The sequence below is a fragment of the Phasianus colchicus genome, chromosome 16, assembly GCF_987193195.1.
Source record: "Phasianus colchicus chromosome 16, bPhaCol1.hap1.1, whole genome shotgun sequence".
Taxonomy (NCBI): domain Eukaryota; kingdom Metazoa; phylum Chordata; class Aves; order Galliformes; family Phasianidae; genus Phasianus; species Phasianus colchicus.
Window position 1 is genome coordinate 16,030,451 of NC_143451.1, and position 17,374 is coordinate 16,047,824.

The window sequence follows — 17,374 nt, forward strand, 5'->3', positions numbered from 1 at the left end:
AACTGTATTTCACATTCGTAGCCTTTGCATCCTTCGGGCTAAAAAGAAATGCTGCCAGTCACTTGAGTACAGTAAGAAATGCCACTTCACATTCTTATTACAACATAACAGTTCTCACTCCTCCCTGCATACCCTTCCACAACTTATCTCAGGAATAACTGACAGCTACTGAGAATTCAGCTGTAGTAAGATAGCTCGTTAGGATTCAGGTCAGGGGGAAGGGCAGGAATTTAAGTGAAAAACTGAGCATGCTGCCTACCATCCCAGTTCTGCTTACCTTATTGGGGATTTGCAGAAGCCTTACAGGCCTGGTGCTGTGAGGCTGCTACCAGAGACCAATTAGAGAGTGGTTTTACTCATATAAACAAGGCATCCATCTCATCAGAGCCTCAGCTGAGACCATGAATCCAGTTGATGAGTTTAAACCCAAACCTCTTTGATGTTTGAGGCTAGTCCAATAGACTCTTGCATTAGATAGTCCACCGAGGGGGAACACCACTATAGAGAGCTAAACAATAGAGACAGTATACCATATAACATTTAATTGAACTACAAAGAAAGAACTACCATGGCTAAAAGCAAATACAAAATGACAGACTAAAGGAGAAAAGTTTAAACTAGGAAAATGGAGGGGCCTAACTAAATAGTGCAGCCTGACTGCGACTGCTGCTTGGAGATGTAGTCCAGCTTCCCTTCAGGACAAACAGAGGGGGCTGAGCAGGGCAGAGCCCTTGTCATCCTTAGCAAAACATGAGGAAATAGCATAAAGGGACAAAGGGGTCACTTGAAGAAACAAGACTGTCATTGAACAATAGTAATACAGTAAAGGCACCACCCACGCTTATTTTCAGTCTGAAGCAGTTGAAGATAGGCAAAACATATAGGTGAAGAAAAAGTCCTGACTGTCTTCGAAGTGAGAATTGTTACCATCTGCCTGAAAACAGGAGGACTGAGAGGGAATGTTTTGATGCCCTTATTCCCCCAGCAGCTGTCTGTGTCGCATGAAGTGTCTCTTCTTATTTTGAAGGATCCCAAAAAATTTCAAAGCAAGTAAACTGAAACAAAATCTCCTGCTGATTGTTATTATCCCTCGGAATTCTATACTGTCAGCCGGAAAGGTTGTATATGCTCTAAAATGTAACCGTCTTCATAAATTCCACATGAAAGAGTCTTTCTTACTGTATAAATATTTTTTGCACTTTCTATAGAATGGGATGAAAGTATGATAACTGATGTTAGGAGTTGTACCAAGATGTTTGGTCTTTTCATGGGTCTAGTGATTGTTAATAGGTTTTATACAAAATTCTTCACTGAAATAATATATTACAGTGTATTGTTTTCTCTTCTTCCTCTGTCTCAAGGCAGGTACATAGAGTAAATGTTAAGCAGACATAAAATTTCTCTAGATTGTGCTACTTCTCATCATGGATTTTAGTTTCAAGTAAAAAAAATTTAGTCACAAGGGTTTGTGTTCCATTGTGAAATACAAATGGAGTTTATAATTCAACCTTCAGTGTGTATTGCTGAATGGTATTAACTCACTCTTCGGTCAAGTTAGCTGGATACCAAGAATGTCCAGGTGGAGCTTCCTTCCTTCTTTCTTTCCTTCCTTCCTTGCTTGCTTTCTTCATTCCACTGTGGGTTTTGTTTTTGTTTTTGTCTTTTTTGTTGTTGTTTTGTTTTGTTTTTTCCTTTTTGTTTTAAAATTTATTTTTTGCCTTTTAGTTGAGTGTTTGTGTGTTATATTTGTATGTGTTTTTTAAAGGATTTCTTTACAAAAAAAAAAAAACAAACAAAAAACAGGAAAAGAAAAGCTCAAACAGTTACTTCTGTCTTGCTGTTGGTTATGAAGTATGGCTGTGGGCCCAAATAATTCTGACTCCGAGTTGTCAGTGGGTCACTTAATGTTGGGTCTCCCATACTGTATTTCCCCTTGTTTGCATATGCTTGCCGTCTAAGAGACTGGTCGTTTGGATCCCAGGTCTTGTAATGGGAATTGTAGCCTAATGGGTGCGTGTGTATCTTTGCCATTTTGGATTTCTGCCCGTTCTGTTTGGTTAGGCCACTGTCGATTGTGTATGCTCTGTCTTCCTCTATGCGCACCGGGTGCAGTGGAAGGCTCCCCTTGGCAGCCAGTTCTGCAAGATGTCGGCGTTTGGTGTAGAAGTCATCGTTGACTTTGTCAGCTGTTTGGATTTAAAAGGGGGAGGGAACAAAAAATCAGTTGGGCAGAAAAGAATTGATAAGCAGTTTATGACAGATCATCTGTGGAGCAGATGCAGTTACATTGCATCAGTAGAAGAAATCCATTCCACTCCCTACCCCTGATTTTCTCTCTATAGCATATTTGTGGGTGTCATTATGCTAGGCTCCATGTATATGTGTTGTTTAGCGTGAGCTGTCCCTGCTCAAATCACTCAGGTTATGCTGATATTTATTATTGAGGGGACATGCCCCGTGCATTTTACTTCATGTATACTGCTTCTGCATAAAAGGCACTTTTAGAAGGGTTTCTGTAATTCATTTTGGATGAACAGAGGGTATAGACAGTCGTATGCTGTTCGGTTGATCACTCTGCTGCTCCTCTCAGAGCATATGAGGCTTTGGAATTGTTCAGAACTGTATGGGCTTTCTCTGAAATACGGGAATGTATTGGGATGCCCTGTTGCATCAGAGCACATCCTTTAACTGCAAGGTGTGATGTGGGCATTTAACCAGGCCAGTTGTAAGGCCCTGCAGTATGAGGTGGACCACTTCTGTTGAGTAATGCCTCGGGGCGGAATGCAGAACAGGGTCAGTTCTTCTAAATGGCTGGAGGTATGCTCATGTTTCATGGGACTGCAAATACTTTGGGCTCCTGAAGGTTAGGTTTTATACTGTGATTTTACAGAAAAGGAAAACCTTAGACTCCTGACGTAATTTTCTGGGCCCAGTGTCGCTATGATGCACAGCAATAGCCCTGTCAACAAATGCTGTTCTCAGATTAGGATTTTGCCCTCTGTAATTTCCTGAACACATGTCTTCCAGTATGTGTTTTTGCTCAGATTTGATTGTTGTTGCTCTGGCATTTATTTGTCTTGCTTTGAAATATGAATCATACTCAGGAAGCTAAGGCCTAGTATTGCAGTCCAGCATCTCTGAGTATCACGAGCTTAAAGGGAACTTAATATCTTTTTTCTTAAGAGTTTGTTTGTATAAGGAACGTTTATTTATTCTCTTCAAAATCTAGATTTTAATCTAATACAGGGCCAAATACATAGATGAACTAACGCAGTGGTGTGTTAGTCATCAGTATTGTATTGTGCTTTGGATATATGATATTGTCAGCTGAGATTTCACTTTCGCTGCACTACAGCTAGCTCCCTTCATTTGCCTTGATGGTTCTCTGTTTTGTACATTTCTGTCTATACAGCTCAGCACTTGCCTTCATAATGAGAAGAATTTTAATTCCCTGCACTCGGTTTTGTGTATTACCCCTCTTTTTCTCCCTCCTGAGTATTGCTAGGGGGCTTCTCTGGCACTAAAGATTATTTGTTTCTCTAGCTCTGGTCTGGATTCTAATACAAGGTGGTGAAATTCCCATGATCACTGAATTAATCTTCAAGATCAGACTTTAGTTCTATATCCTCCTTTTCTTATATCTCAAGGGGAAGGAATATTACCAGCAGCAGTTGCAGTTTATCACCTGACTACATTTTTTTTGTGTAATGACTATAAGACTGGGCTTTGATCTTAAATCCTTAATTTTGTCATTAAGGAGATGTTTCCTCCTAGAAGAACTGAAATTGCTCTTGTCTGTGCTGTAAAATTAGGCTTTGCATGCTTTACCTATCTTCATCTGTCTCTTTTTTAATTGGTGAGTGAATGCTTTTCTTAGGATACAGGTGTCTGCAATTTTAAACAACTCACAGAACATGGATAATCATTTAGTCTAATCTCAGTACAAGATGTGTAATTGCAAAGAATTTTTTCTGGTTCTGATATTGGATTATTGTATTTAAGTAGTTAAAATCCATTAAATGCTACTAAATGTATTATATATCAGTTGAATAAAAACGGGAAGGAAACACACTTTATACTACTGACTTCCCATTAGTGTTTCTGCTGTCAAGCAATTATCCAGAAAAATAGTTGCAGGAAATGCACCGTGAATATCCAGACAACTGTTCATTTGTGTGAATGTTTGCATCAGAAAGGCAGAAGGGTAGGGGTGTGGGCTTCTATACCCTATGACTTAGACCTTTTCTGCATATGAAAAGTCACACTAGCTTATGTAACTTAAATTCAGCCTAGTTAGTTATGTCCACCACCTAATATATATATATATATGTCTGTTTCATATTAAAATTTGTTTGATTTGCATGGAAAAATTAAAAACTAATCTAATGTCATGTAACTAGAAAGCAAAATTTCATGTTTGTGCTTTTAATTTCATCTTAGTTACACTGCAGCAATTTGTGTGACATAAACAGTGATCGATTACAAGGTGAATAATGGTTCCTGTTCAGAAGGATGACAGTCTGATGCATGTTGTATGGCACTCAGAGTACGGGAGAGCTGCTGTTTCTGCCTGTCCTGATCAGATAATGCTTTTGAGGCCTGAGAATTTCGTACGTATGCCTAGAAATTAAATGCTAATACTGAAAGCTGGGCTTTTTATCTCATACTTTGACCTGTTTACAATAGGCTTCTTTCAGCATGGACACACACACCCTTACACATAGGCACATGCAGCAAAATTAGATTGCTGCAATTAAAAAAAAAAAAAGCATTGCTGACACCAAGTTGTTAATTGTGCAAAAGGGCCTTGACTAGACTAGAAAGAGTTCTGATTTTTGCATACTGACTGGAATTACGAGTTTTACAATACTGCTGTGTTATGCCCCAACGTAACCTGGTGCTAATGCAGTACAGAAACAGTTTTGTTGAATCTAATTTTCAAACTAGGAAAAATTCAGATTTGTAATATCGAGCATATTTATGTAGCAAGTGTTTTATCAAGAAAAACATATAGTATTCTGATGACAACTCAACTGTGAGTCTCAAGAGGTTCATTTTTCTTCTTTACTGTCTCCAAGAAATATTATGTGGACTTCAACCATGCAGAGACATTTTGCAGTACCAGGTTAGGTTTATTATGTCACTTTGAGTATTTGACTCAACGCTCTTCTGCCTTGGCTTCACCACCTGTAAAATATACTGTTAATGCTCTGGAAGAAGTAGTTAAGTGTTGGGAAGATTAATTTCTATTTTCAGAGTATAAGGAGTTTTCAGATGAAAGGCCACTATAGAAGTGCCTTTTGCATTGGCTTCTGTAGATAAATCATAAAAATAGGATTTAAAGATATCACTGTCATGTTTGCCACAGGAATAAAGAATTAGAATTGCAAAATTGCCAAATGAACAATCGTAAAATAAGGATTCTAATTCTGAGCATTATCCTTAGTGTTCCCTCTCTCCAGTCCTGGCAGCTGATTATACAAATGTTCTCTGTTACAGTATTTCTGTAGGGTTTTTACTCCCTTAAGGTAACACAACCACAACTTTAGTTACTGTTCTAACTGTTCATCTTGGAAAAAAAAAATAAAAAATTGGAATGTGAAAGTTTTCCAAGCCAAAATGCATTTTAAAGGATATGCTTGGGATGGGGGAGAGCTGTGCCTTTTGTTCCTGCTGTGCAGGAAATGGATAACCGATAAAATATAGAAGCAGCATAAGGATCAGGAGCAGGACTCCTTCCTCCCAGCTGAGTGCCCTATTAGGCTAAAGAGATGCTTTCTCTTCTTTCGTCTTTCTAAATAGATAATCTTGAATTCTCTTCTGCCTCAAAGCACAACTTCTTCAGGATGTAAATCTGGGTGGGGACTAGCTGGGCTAGGAGTACTAGCAGGAGCTGGGCTGCTCCTTGCTGGATAGGGAAATCTCACTGAGTTGTAAGAGTAGGACAGCAGTGAGTCTGTCATCTGCGGGTGGGTCACACCTTGGCTGACTCTAATGTAAAGGCAGCGATGCCCAAAAGGAAGTGGCTACGGCTCTGTGTTTCAGCATGATCTTGAGTATTACAGTATTGATGGTATTTCTCAGGTTGGGACCCTGCAGATGCAGACCTCTGCCTTAGTTTTTGCATTCATTTTGGTTCAGAAAGGGGATGGCTACTGAGCTGCTTGTGGTAGGGAAGTCTTGGGAATGCCTATGAAAATTTCTGTGAATTTAGCCTATCACAAATGAGACCAAAAAGGAGTGGGTTTTTGATGGTGATTTTTTTAATTCAAGTTTCACTGTTCTGTCTAAATTTGCCAAGAAGAGTCAAGCTTTGTTCTTTCTCTAGTGACCAGCCGTAACGAATCTTGGAAGTTTCACACATTTCTTTGTAATCCATAATTATATAATGGAAGTATATAAACCAGTGAGTTGCTTATTCTCTAAATAAAACGGATGAAAATGTTGCTGTGATAGGGCCAGGATTTCTCAGTGTGCTTATTTGAGTGTACATTCTCTGTGCTGAGAGGTGGCCCTAGAGCTGTGTAATGTTACTCTGCATCCCATGTTAATTACTCATGGAGGTGGCCCTGTAAGCACTCATGATGTGAAGAATTGTGTGAAACGTGCATTAATGTGATGCTTTCTCTTTCTTGTAAAACATTGCAATTACAAGCACTTCTCTTTGGAAAGTAAAGCTAAATAAGGATGTTTTAGGTAATTCTGAAGCAGTATTTTTTTACTCTTTTCCTCATCTGTCATCTTTGTTGATCTCAGAATCCTTGGACCACATCTTTACACCTATAGTAGAGGGTGTTGTAGAATCCTGAAAGACAGTTATGTCCTATAGCTTTTCTGAAAGTGTGCACCTAGGTATGGGAAGGAAGCTCTGAAGTGAGAGAGGGGAGTCTGCAAAGTGGTCAGCCCTTAGAGAAGCTCTAAAGACATCGAGGAAAAAAAAAGAAGTCCCAGTGAGAGCTTGTAGTCAGCTGGAAAACAAAAACAGATCTGTTTCTCAGCACAGGTTTCACAGAGTTGCTTGCTATCTGACCGTATTTTAAGATCTGCTTTGTGAAACACAAGGGTTTATTAGGGAGAAACTATTTCAAATTTAGAGCTGGAGATAAGTCAAGCAAGCTAATGACAGCAATGAAATGGCTACAGTGTTACAGAATTTAACAGCTAAAATACACTAACTGCCTGTTTGTAGACATGCAACAGTAAAAGCTATCAGTATCTAAAATTTAACAGTTTATAACAAGATAGTGCTTCTACAGCCATGACTTTGCTTAGCTTTTAGTGTAGCGACCTGAAGCGATTGGAACTTCACACTCTTCTCTCTAAAGAATGAAACTGAAAAGTCAACGAAAGACGAAAAGATAGTGAGTCCTTGTTGGGAGACACGAGAATTTTGCCCAGGGAAATACTACCATGCTGCCTTTGGTGTTGGTGTTGTTGATCCTGTCTGTGTGATTGCTTCTTCATTTCTTTTCTAAGCTGGCATCTAAAACAATATGTTCAGAGGTTCTAAGCTATGAAATAACTCTTCGTGAGAGTTTTAGTGGAAGTTCATGTGGAAATCAAAGAAGCGGCATTTGTGTGTTAGCTGAAGTTGGTTTCTTTGGTGAGGGAAAAGACTAGCTCATATGAACTGTACTCAGGTATGAGTTTGATCTAACATGTTAACTGAAAAGTATATTCCACCGAGTAAATCAATTAACAATATGCTTTTTGAATGAGAGTGTTCAGTGGGACTGACAGTACAGATGTTGGAGGGAGACATAATCATGTTCTTATCATGATGACTCTGGCAAGAGGAAAGAAGATAGCTATGCCATGGCTGGTCGCAAGCTCTTCTTCCATGGGCACTGCAGTGGCTGTATGTAAGATGGAATAATTTTAAATGCCGCTGAAATATAAGAAAGGGCAAAGTTATTTGAAATAATTTTTGTTGTGTTTTTCTGTCAAGCTCTGAGAACACAGAAGTAGGCCTGTAGGCTGCAATGCATTGATTTCTGTCCTGGTATTTTCCTTTCTTTCCATCAGAATATCTAACCCTGGTTTGGCTTTATTTAGAAAGTCCTGAGGACAATGATAATATGTTGTATCTGTGGATTATCTCTCTTTTTTTATTCCCCAACAATGATAGAGGTGGAGGAAAATACGTAATGCACCATTAAATTAATTACGGTTTTGGTAGAACCTACTTTTTGTGGCTCTGTATTATTCCTCTCTTTGTTCCCTTTGTCACCTTATCTATTTACTTGTTCCTTATAGTGACCTGGAGAGAGGCCAAGCACAAAAAGGCTTAGCATATCAACCCTTTCTTCTGCAGATACTGTTTGAAATGAGCTTGTCCATCTCCAGACACAAGGCTGCATTTGTTTTCCCGGTGGAATAAAATTCGATTTTCATGACATGAGACATGAAACATAAATATTTAGGCCCCAAATTTCTTCTTTCAGTAACTTTTATGACAGTTTCTGAAGGGCTGAAGAGAACAGAATATTTCTGGGTTTTGAAACGCATTAGGAATGGTTTAGAATAGGAATATAATTATGCTTGGTAAATAGAGCCTCCAGTCTCAGCAGTGTTCTCTTTATCCGCTGCAGGCAGCAAAGGCTGCTGCCTGGCTGGAATGCTGAGGCAGAATTCGATTGACTCCTCAGGCACCGTGTGTGGAACCTCACGTACAGACTTCCTTTTGCCTGGAACAGAACAGTAGCTCATATGCATGAGCAGAAACCCCAGTCTTCTCACAGCGTGCCAAGCAGCACTGCACTGCTGAGTCTGTTTTTATTTTTTATTTCTCTTCTTTCAAACATTTATTTAATGTGTAAGATTATGCAGGTTGCTCTCTGGACCTGTAAAACAACTTTTCCAGTTGGACTTTGTATACGTGGCTGCTATTAAACTGTGGTATTTGTAGTTCAGTTCAGTTCAGAGTGTTGCATTGATACCATGTTTTGCTTTTGATCAAAATATTTCAGGCACTTGCACACACGTTTTATCTAATGTAGAAACCAGTGTAATGCAGAATACTCGTATCTAATCAGTGTAAGAAAAACAAAGCTTTTCTGATTTACTGGAATGAATAGATTGTGTCAATGTGGAAACAAAAGGTGGTTGCATCATATTAAATTTATGCTACAATTGTAGATGTCTTCAGGAGACCAGAAATCTGTTGCATGCACACAGATGAAGATCATGCTACACATACCCTGTAGTGATTTAGCTTTTAAACTCAAGCACCAAAACGTTAAGTTGCATTCTTAGTATCATGCAGTGAATTATAAACTTGAGAAGAAATATGACTGCCAGCTCTATGCTTAAACCAGTGGATGAGGTTGTAAATGAAGTCTAGGAGAATTGTGTATTTAAATCTCTCAGTTTTACTTTGAAAATATGAGCCAGTGACCTGCAACTGTAAATCTGAGTTTTCATTATTTTTTCCTACTGGCCACTAAGTTCATGTTCCTTTATAGCATCTACAATGGCACATAAATATGAAAAGTTCTACTGTGGACTATTCATTTCATTTTATCTCAGTTAGGCATGTTAGTCCATCAGAGTTTTGCTGGAAACCTTATATGTGGTCAGAGTACTTGCCTTTTGAAATAGGAACTATCTGAGGAGTCATGCTGTCATGCTTAACTTCTGAATAAAGCGTGACTGCAGCATAAACTGATTATCGTAAAGGAGAGTTTGGGATGCTTTCTAAAAATGCTGTCCCAAGCCAGAGGTTAACACTCAGGAGATTTGTTTAAAATGCTTCTTCCACCTCTTCAGTCATCTTGCTTGCTTTTTTACTGAGTAACTTTTAATGCCTCTCAAGCAAATCAATTAGGAAAAGTCTGATTATGTCAAAAGTTGTGCAGCAGTGCATTTATACAGCAACAGTAATATGAAATTGCTTGACTGGTGAGGATCTTACGTTTATTTAAGGACAGGGCTGCCTAACTGTTCCAGGAGCTCTGCTTTGTTGTACATTTGCAGAAAAACAATGCAGTCATGCAGTAGCAGGCTGTACTATTGCAGTGCAGTAATCGAGGCAGTCCTCATGCAGCCTTGCTCCTGGGAGTGGACTGCAAAGCAAGTGGGCGTTCCTGGAGACTGCGGGCTGTGTGTTATGTGGGTCACATCACAGAGCGATTTACAGTGCTCTGCAGTGTGAAAATGCATGTTTGTTTTTGTTTAAGGTGTCAATTTTTATCTTTTTTAATATTGACAGAAAGAGCTGCTGTCTTCCTGTCCACATTTTTTTGTAGCAGCTGTTCTTAGCAGGCGTCTACTTTCTTTCTTCTACATCAGTGTTAGCAGTTCTTCTGTGCACTGAATTTCATTTTTATTTCTTTTTAGTATGCTTGTGATTATAACTCTTTATCAGGAGTCTGAATTAGCTACACGTATTCCTAGTTGTGATGTAGAAAGCTGCATAAGGGCACATAAACCCTGTTTGGGTCTCAGAGTACATAATTAATATGTGGGTTTGGTGCTGAACTAGAACTGCGTTTTTTCTATCTATTAGCTGGCAGCACACTGGATTTACACCATTATTTCTAACTACAGGGTGAGGCTTGCAGGCTCTTTGAATTGCAGTGGTTAAGTGAAAAACTCCCAGTAATGTAATAACTATTTTTTTTTTTGCCAGAATTACTTCAATTTGATTTGTTTTTTAACTAACAGAAATTTTAAAGAGTTTTCAGCAATCATTTTGGATTGAAGCCAGTTAAAAAAAAAAAAAATAGACATGGCATAAATTGTTTCAATAGAAAATGTTATCTTTTTTATTATTTTTCTAGAAGTAATTCTTTTCAGGTGTGGAATATTAAGCAGTAGCAAAAAAACTGTGAAGTAATTCCATTGCTTCACTTGCACACATTCATTTCTGCTTTTCCTCCTCCCTTTCTTCTCTCCTTCCTTTATTATGAAAGCCCAGTGAAGAATTGCCAGTGGTGTCCAGAACTTTTGTCAGAGCGGAGATGTGTGTCAAACTGAAAACTGAAAAGAAATAGGGTTCACTAGCAATTGCTCTGAACCCTAGTTAGACTTGCAGTTTCAAAAGCTTTTCACACAGCTTGGGTAAACCCAAAGGCAGAGCGGAACTAATGCCTGTGCTGAGCAGAACCTGAGTTGTCTTCATGTAGGGCAAAAACATTTGTGGCTGACAGTCAAGAAAAAATCAGTAATGAAGCTCTCTTCCCTGAGCATTTAATAGTGCACACACACACAAGGCTTCTGCATATCAGAGTGTTCAGCTCCCACCTGTACCTTTTTTGCCAGGAGTTACAAGCAGTCGTCACTTTGGAAATGAGAATCAGCAGCACGGCACTGCAGTTTGACCTCCTGTGCTGCAGTGGGTCCCTTGCAGAGAAAGCACCTTACAGAGCATAGACAGCTTTGCAAAATTTTCAATATAAAAATTACCAATTGCACTTAATTTTATGTTTAGGATGTGACAGACTGATATCTGGGGTTTTTTATTCATGCTGTAGTACTGTAGTTAGTAGAGCAGAGAGATTATTCTTGTTTTCTGCTTCTCTTTTCCTCCTCTTGTCCTTCTTCAAATAAGGCAGCAGGGTAAGGACTTCTGGAGAAATGAACTGTGCACATTACAAATCATGTTATTGTGCTTCCTCCTCCTCTGCCTCCAGCCTTTTGTTATTACCATGTGAATGTGTAGGAGTTCAGCAGTGATCTCTGTGGCTTTTATCTGTGTGATTTCTTTATTAAACTCATTTACTGTCTTTAGAACATTCTATGCGGAACCAAAATAGCAGACAGATAACTGGTGCTATTTATATTTCATTTTTAATAAAAACTTCATTTCTGTCAGTTGCCTTACTAGTCTCAGCTGGTATTCATGCGTAATTCTGAAGAACATTACGTGACTGCCATTGACATATATCTGTGTACAAAGCAGAAGACTGTTAAATTTTCTCTTGCTTGAGTTCTTGAATTTAGTTGGAATAAATAGTAATAATAATAATTCTGTACTTAAACTTAGTTTGCAGCCAAGTAATCCTCGTATCTGCTCGTAGTTACCAAGCCAAATCTGTACAGATGTTCTTGTCAAAAATCTGTAAAGGTAGCTTCGTAACTTTGTGAAGATCATAGGCTATTTGAATAATGTCAACACAAAAGACTATTGAGTAAATAAAAGTAGCTCTCAAGAGCCTCTAATAAACAAGCTTTTAATTTAATTATAGAAAATTCTCTTCAAGAATTTTTCCAGAATTCAACTAACTCTGACTCTCTGAGATCATTTGCATCCGACTGCCACGCACTGGGCATAGAACACCTTCCATGTGCTTCAGGTATTTTAAAAAAATAATGATGAACTTGTGACAGATTCTGTGGGGCCCTGATAATTGTTTGAAAAACCATCTGTGCGTGGGTTTGGATCAGCAGTAAAATTAGAATTCTGATCATTTGGCAACTGGGAACCAGCATCTGAGTGGCACTTTATGAACAACTGTTTGAAACACACATTGCAAAAATGGTATCTTAAATGACCTGGGTTTTGCACAGCTAGCAGTATGGGAGTGTTGAGAACAGCCAGCACAACTGGTGTGTGCACTTTGGGACTGGAACTGCAAAAATCTAGATGACAACTGGGATCCCACAATATTGCAGTTTATCTGCAAGTACTGGTTTGGTATTCTTTGTGATCAACCTCTACTCTTAGCTAATCACTGTAATAATAGGTTTGTGTTGCAGAATGACAAGAATGCTCCCATGTCTGTATGTTTATACAGCAAAGTAAAACTGTTATTGAGAGGGATGTTTAAGAAGGATTGTAATTGAAATTGCTTAACATTCGTAGACTTGGTCTTTGCTTGAGCTGAGCTCTGATTTTTATTGCTTCACTTTTATATAGTGATATAGCCTGAGTGTAAGGTTTCACTTCACTCATTCCTCTTATAACATGTAAAAAATTTAATGGAAATAGATCTGAATAAGCCATGCTTGATTTAGATTTACTCATTTCCTTCCTGTGGCCATCAGTGATCGCAGTAGATGGAAATAAAGTTGGTTATTTTTATGTTGTTGACTCTAAAGATTGCAGTCTTCGCAGAAAACTTGGAAACTAGCAAAAGACATTACAAAAGCTAAGTGACTAACACTGTTGAGTAGGTCAGCTGTCCTCCTTTCAAATCAGTCAATTTTCACATACTAGGGATTTTAAAATCCAACTAGTTTCCAGAAAACCAACCTATTTTTTAGTGGAGGAGTTTGAACTCTCCCTGATACGTAACTACAAGCAGATTGTAGAGTGGTGTCTGTAATCTGAGTTTTTTATGACTTTATTGGTGAGGGTTTAACATCCAGTGTTTCAGAATATATGCTGGTAACAAGAAAAAGAGAAGACTTTCTCCATTGTAAAGAACATGGATGGAAAAAATACCTCCTTCAAGAACAAAATTTGCTTCAAGTTGAAGACACAGATTTGGACATAAAATATATCCTAATAAGTGTTCTTTTCTCCCCCATAAAATAGAGTAGTTGATCAAACTCAGACAAAACAAAAAAGTTCAGTAGGCATAAGTCCAGCCTAACAAGTGAAAAAGAAGCCAGAACTAAATAGAAGAGAATGACAGAACTCATTTCCGTTTTCTCAAACTCAGTTTATTGCTGAAGTCTCAAAAAAAAAAAAAATGAGACAACAGAAATGAAAATGTTTAAAGCATCTTTTTTTAGTTTTGAAACTGCTTCTTCTAAATGTTCTGCTTGCAGTTTGCTCTCAGCAGCAGAGGTGCTGCTTCTGCTAAGAGCAGTTTATCCCTGAAGGGTTACCTTTTGACAGCTCCGTTTATTTGCGAAAGGAGGGCATGGGCTATGGCTGTTTTCATGTCTGATTACTTACGGCAGAATTCCCCAGCCTGGTAGATTTTATGGTAAAATGTTATTTCTATAAGGAAAAGTATGGGAAAGTATGTCATCAGTGCAGTTGAACTTGCTCAAGTTACTGAGGGCTTGCTTAAGCAATGTATTTATTTTCATTAAAATATGGCTATCTCACTGGAAGTAGGAATGAGTGTGCTTATAGGAAATAGGGGAATACTTTGATCAAGAATCCCCAAGTATGGTTCGTACTGGTTTTTGTTGTTTTGTTTGTTTGTTTGTTAACATTATGTCAGAGCGCTTATGATTATCAGAAACGAGTAAGAGAAAGAAAAATGGATCATTTAGTGAAAGCAAGAAAAAGCCTGTACATGGCAGTCTGTATATGAAGTCTGGGAGGATCTCAGCAGAAAGCCACTGGTGGAATAACTCACTCTTCGCTGATACTCACCCTTCACAGGAAATGGAATGGTGAGCAAACAATGCTAGCAGACAGGCAGTGAAGTGAGGCTTACAATTGGGTGCTGCTTTTTAAGGAGAAGCAAGGATTAAAGTATGGAAGACCTCCTTAGCATAGGAATACCCAAAAGCTTCCAATTTGCTGGCTGCACTTGGTCGAGTGAATAATGGTAGAGGATAGATATCAGACTTTTATGTCGTACTTCCTTGAGATAGCTCTAGTGCAGAATCAAGCAGATTGTTTAGTCTAGCATTGTGTGTGAGACACCAAAAATAACTCATTAACCCTCTAGATATGACAAACGATGCATTAATCTGTACTTCTCTGTTTTAGAGGTGTTAAATCCAGAGAGCTGCTTCCATGTCTCAGATTTTTTAAGCCATTTTTGTACAGTATTAGTAGCTGAAGATCTCTTTCCAAAATGAAAGCATTTCCTTTTTAAGCCTTCCAAAGGAACGTGAGTATTCACCTGTCAGTGAAACAATTGTGTTTGGTAATAGGGAAAGTAAAGTAACACAAACATACTTTGTCCTACCATTCTGTAACTCTGCTTTTTCTAAAAATCATCTGCGTCAGATTCTGTGAATCTGTGTACAATTCCCTGTCGCATCTTGTCACTTTTCCAGTTATGGTGTTTCTTTCCAGCTCTCCCTGTCTTTCTATAAAGGCCCCTTAAACAGCAGAACAACCTATACAGAATGATACAGAATCTCTTCTTCTAGTGAGACGGCTATCAGCTTCTAACGGGCAGCTGTGAAGTCATGTCTGTTCTCCTAAGATATCCTGTATCTGCACTGAGTTACAGTCATTTTGGTAGACATTGAAGGTTGGAAGCTTTAGATGGAATCGCCGTATTTCCCTCTAGATAGGAGGATGGTTTAAAGGCAGCACCTTAAATTTAAACTTACGGTGATTTCCTTTGTATGCGTAGATGTGAAGAGCAAACAAACTGGACAATTTTCTCATATTCTTCAGCTTTTTGAGGGAGCTGTTTGCTTGGACTTGTAGTTGCAATACTATCTACAATAGTAGCAGTGACCTAAACAGTATATATTTACTCTTTCAGTATCATACTTGCAGAATCTCACGTCAGAGTTTTGCAGCTGCAAGCAGAGCTAGGGCACTGTCTAATTTCCCTTTAGGATCAGAGAACTGTGAAGCTTCAAAAAATGCTATGAGCTGTATGCTCTGATATGTGATGGTGAGACTGCTCCTAATTATATTCTCCTTCAGTTTCACTGTATTCAATCAGTTACATCTGATTTAATCCCACAGGAGACTACAGCTCCCAGCATCACTGACAGTTTTATCAGTTTGAATTTCAGGTAGGAATTCTGTCCATTGCATATCCTTTGGCAAAAATTTAAACTGATCATTTCCTGTTAAGTCATGCCCAGTCAGTTCCTCAGAGGTTTGTGTATGCATGTGTGGGTAAGAGAGAGAAAAAAGGAAGTTTATAAAAGAAATAAAAAATCATATTACAGAAATATTTATTTTCTCCATTTTTACATGCATCACTCCAGCAACCAAGTGATCTTTTCTCCCAGTCCTTTGGAGCTTAAAATGTTGGATTTGGGGTATTATTTTTGCAAGAGACTGTAAAACAATTGGATCACTTTGTGCTCTGTGAAACTTGGGAAAGAAAATTAACTGTTAGTGAGCCTGGCTATGTGACTGAACAGGTATGATTAGTACTATGGGATAGTGAGGCCGGTCTGAGATCTCAGAAACTGATACTAAGCTGCCAGGTGGATTCCAGCTCTTACAGTTTAGCAGAATGGAGCTTGAAGTTGAACTGTACATGCTTTCAGAATGAATATCCAAATGAGGTCTATATGAATTTGTGATGAGCTAACATTGTATGCCCTGGGGTTTGAGTTTCACGGGGGTGTTTATATACAAGACCTCCATCCACTTGTAGCATTAGGCATGTCTGGATTGCTTAAGTGAACAATAACCGTTTAAGCATAGAGTAAAAACATGGTTAATGAACTGGAAATAAGAATAATTTGTGCAGAAAAGAACGCTTTTGTCAGTTTTAATACAAACAGTCAAATACTGCAAAGCACTGAAGGAAACCAGGATCACGTCATCTCAGGTGAGCAAAGTATTGAAATATCCAAACAGTGACCACTTCTGATGGAACTAATCTTAAGTAAGATTAAGGCTTAAGTAAGAACTTGATAACCCTTTTCCCTCAGATAAAATCTCTGACATTCCTTTATGGGAGAAGTTGAGCACAAGTGAAAAACAATTCTCTAGCTGAAAAAGGGACAGCTCATGGATTAACGGAGTGCAAGAGCAAATCAGACAGATAGGCTAAGGATGCAAGGAGATGGGTCTCTTATCTGTTCTTTCAGGAAATGCATGTTGCTGTGTCTCATTTACAAGGGCTCTCTGCTTTCTGCTGATTGCTCCCTGGTGGTGTGTGTGTTAAGGTAGAAGGAGTGAGAAATTCTGCTGCGGTGAGGAAATCAACGAATAAATCTCAGCTCACTATTACCTTGTTGTTCTTAAAGCACTCATCTGAGAATATAAAACAGGCATAGAATGTACTTCTGTTATTCAGAGATGTAAATGCTAGCAGATGCTAAGAGGAAAAGGTAAATTTGACCAGTGGTCGCTGGTCAGTACTTAAGGAATTCTGGAAGCTGCAACAAGTAAATTCATATCTTCAAATTGAGGAAGATATTCTCTTGTATAGAGAGTGTAAGGATTTGGGTGTGTAGTTTGAAGTGGCTCACATAAAAGCATTTTACTTCTTGAAGAAAAAGAATCCATATTGACCTTTTCAGCTCTCTTTTCCCCTGTTGTGCTGAATCAACCACTCTGCAATGCACACATTGTGTTGCACCCTGCTAAGCTGTAAGATTTGGAGTATAGGATGTAGCTTATAAATAGCTTCTTAGGAGTCAACTTGGCTTGACCTCCAAGGTATTGGTTATTCTCCTTCAGTAACATGATGTAAATTAATACCAGTGGCACTGCTGTGTCGTGTTTTCAGGAACATTTGAGCTTTAGATACTGAGTTTAATGCTGATCCTGAACGGGATCCAGAACCAAGAGTACTCTGATGTATTACTTCCATGA

The 17,374-nt window shown here is 38.6% G+C and overlaps 2 protein-coding genes across 20 annotated transcripts in view; one reads left to right on the forward strand and one right to left on the reverse strand.

The window, feature by feature from the left end:
• The window catches only part of LOC116237657 (uncharacterized), a 308,029-nt gene that overhangs the window by 192,753 nt on the left and 97,902 nt on the right, over nt 1-17,374 (forward strand). The gene's annotated exons all lie outside the window — the stretch shown is intronic.
• Nucleotides 1,790-17,374, reverse strand: part of SHISA9 (shisa family member 9) — a 157,674-nt gene continuing 142,089 nt past the window's right edge. For both annotated transcript variants that reach the window (XM_090151299.1, XM_031606985.2), the window contains exon 5: nt 1,790-2,186. In XM_090151299.1, the coding sequence (XP_090007425.1) occupies nt 1,816-2,186 (371 nt within the window). In that variant the 3' untranslated portion in view covers nt 1,790-1,815. The remainder of the gene's footprint in view (nt 2,187-17,374) is intronic.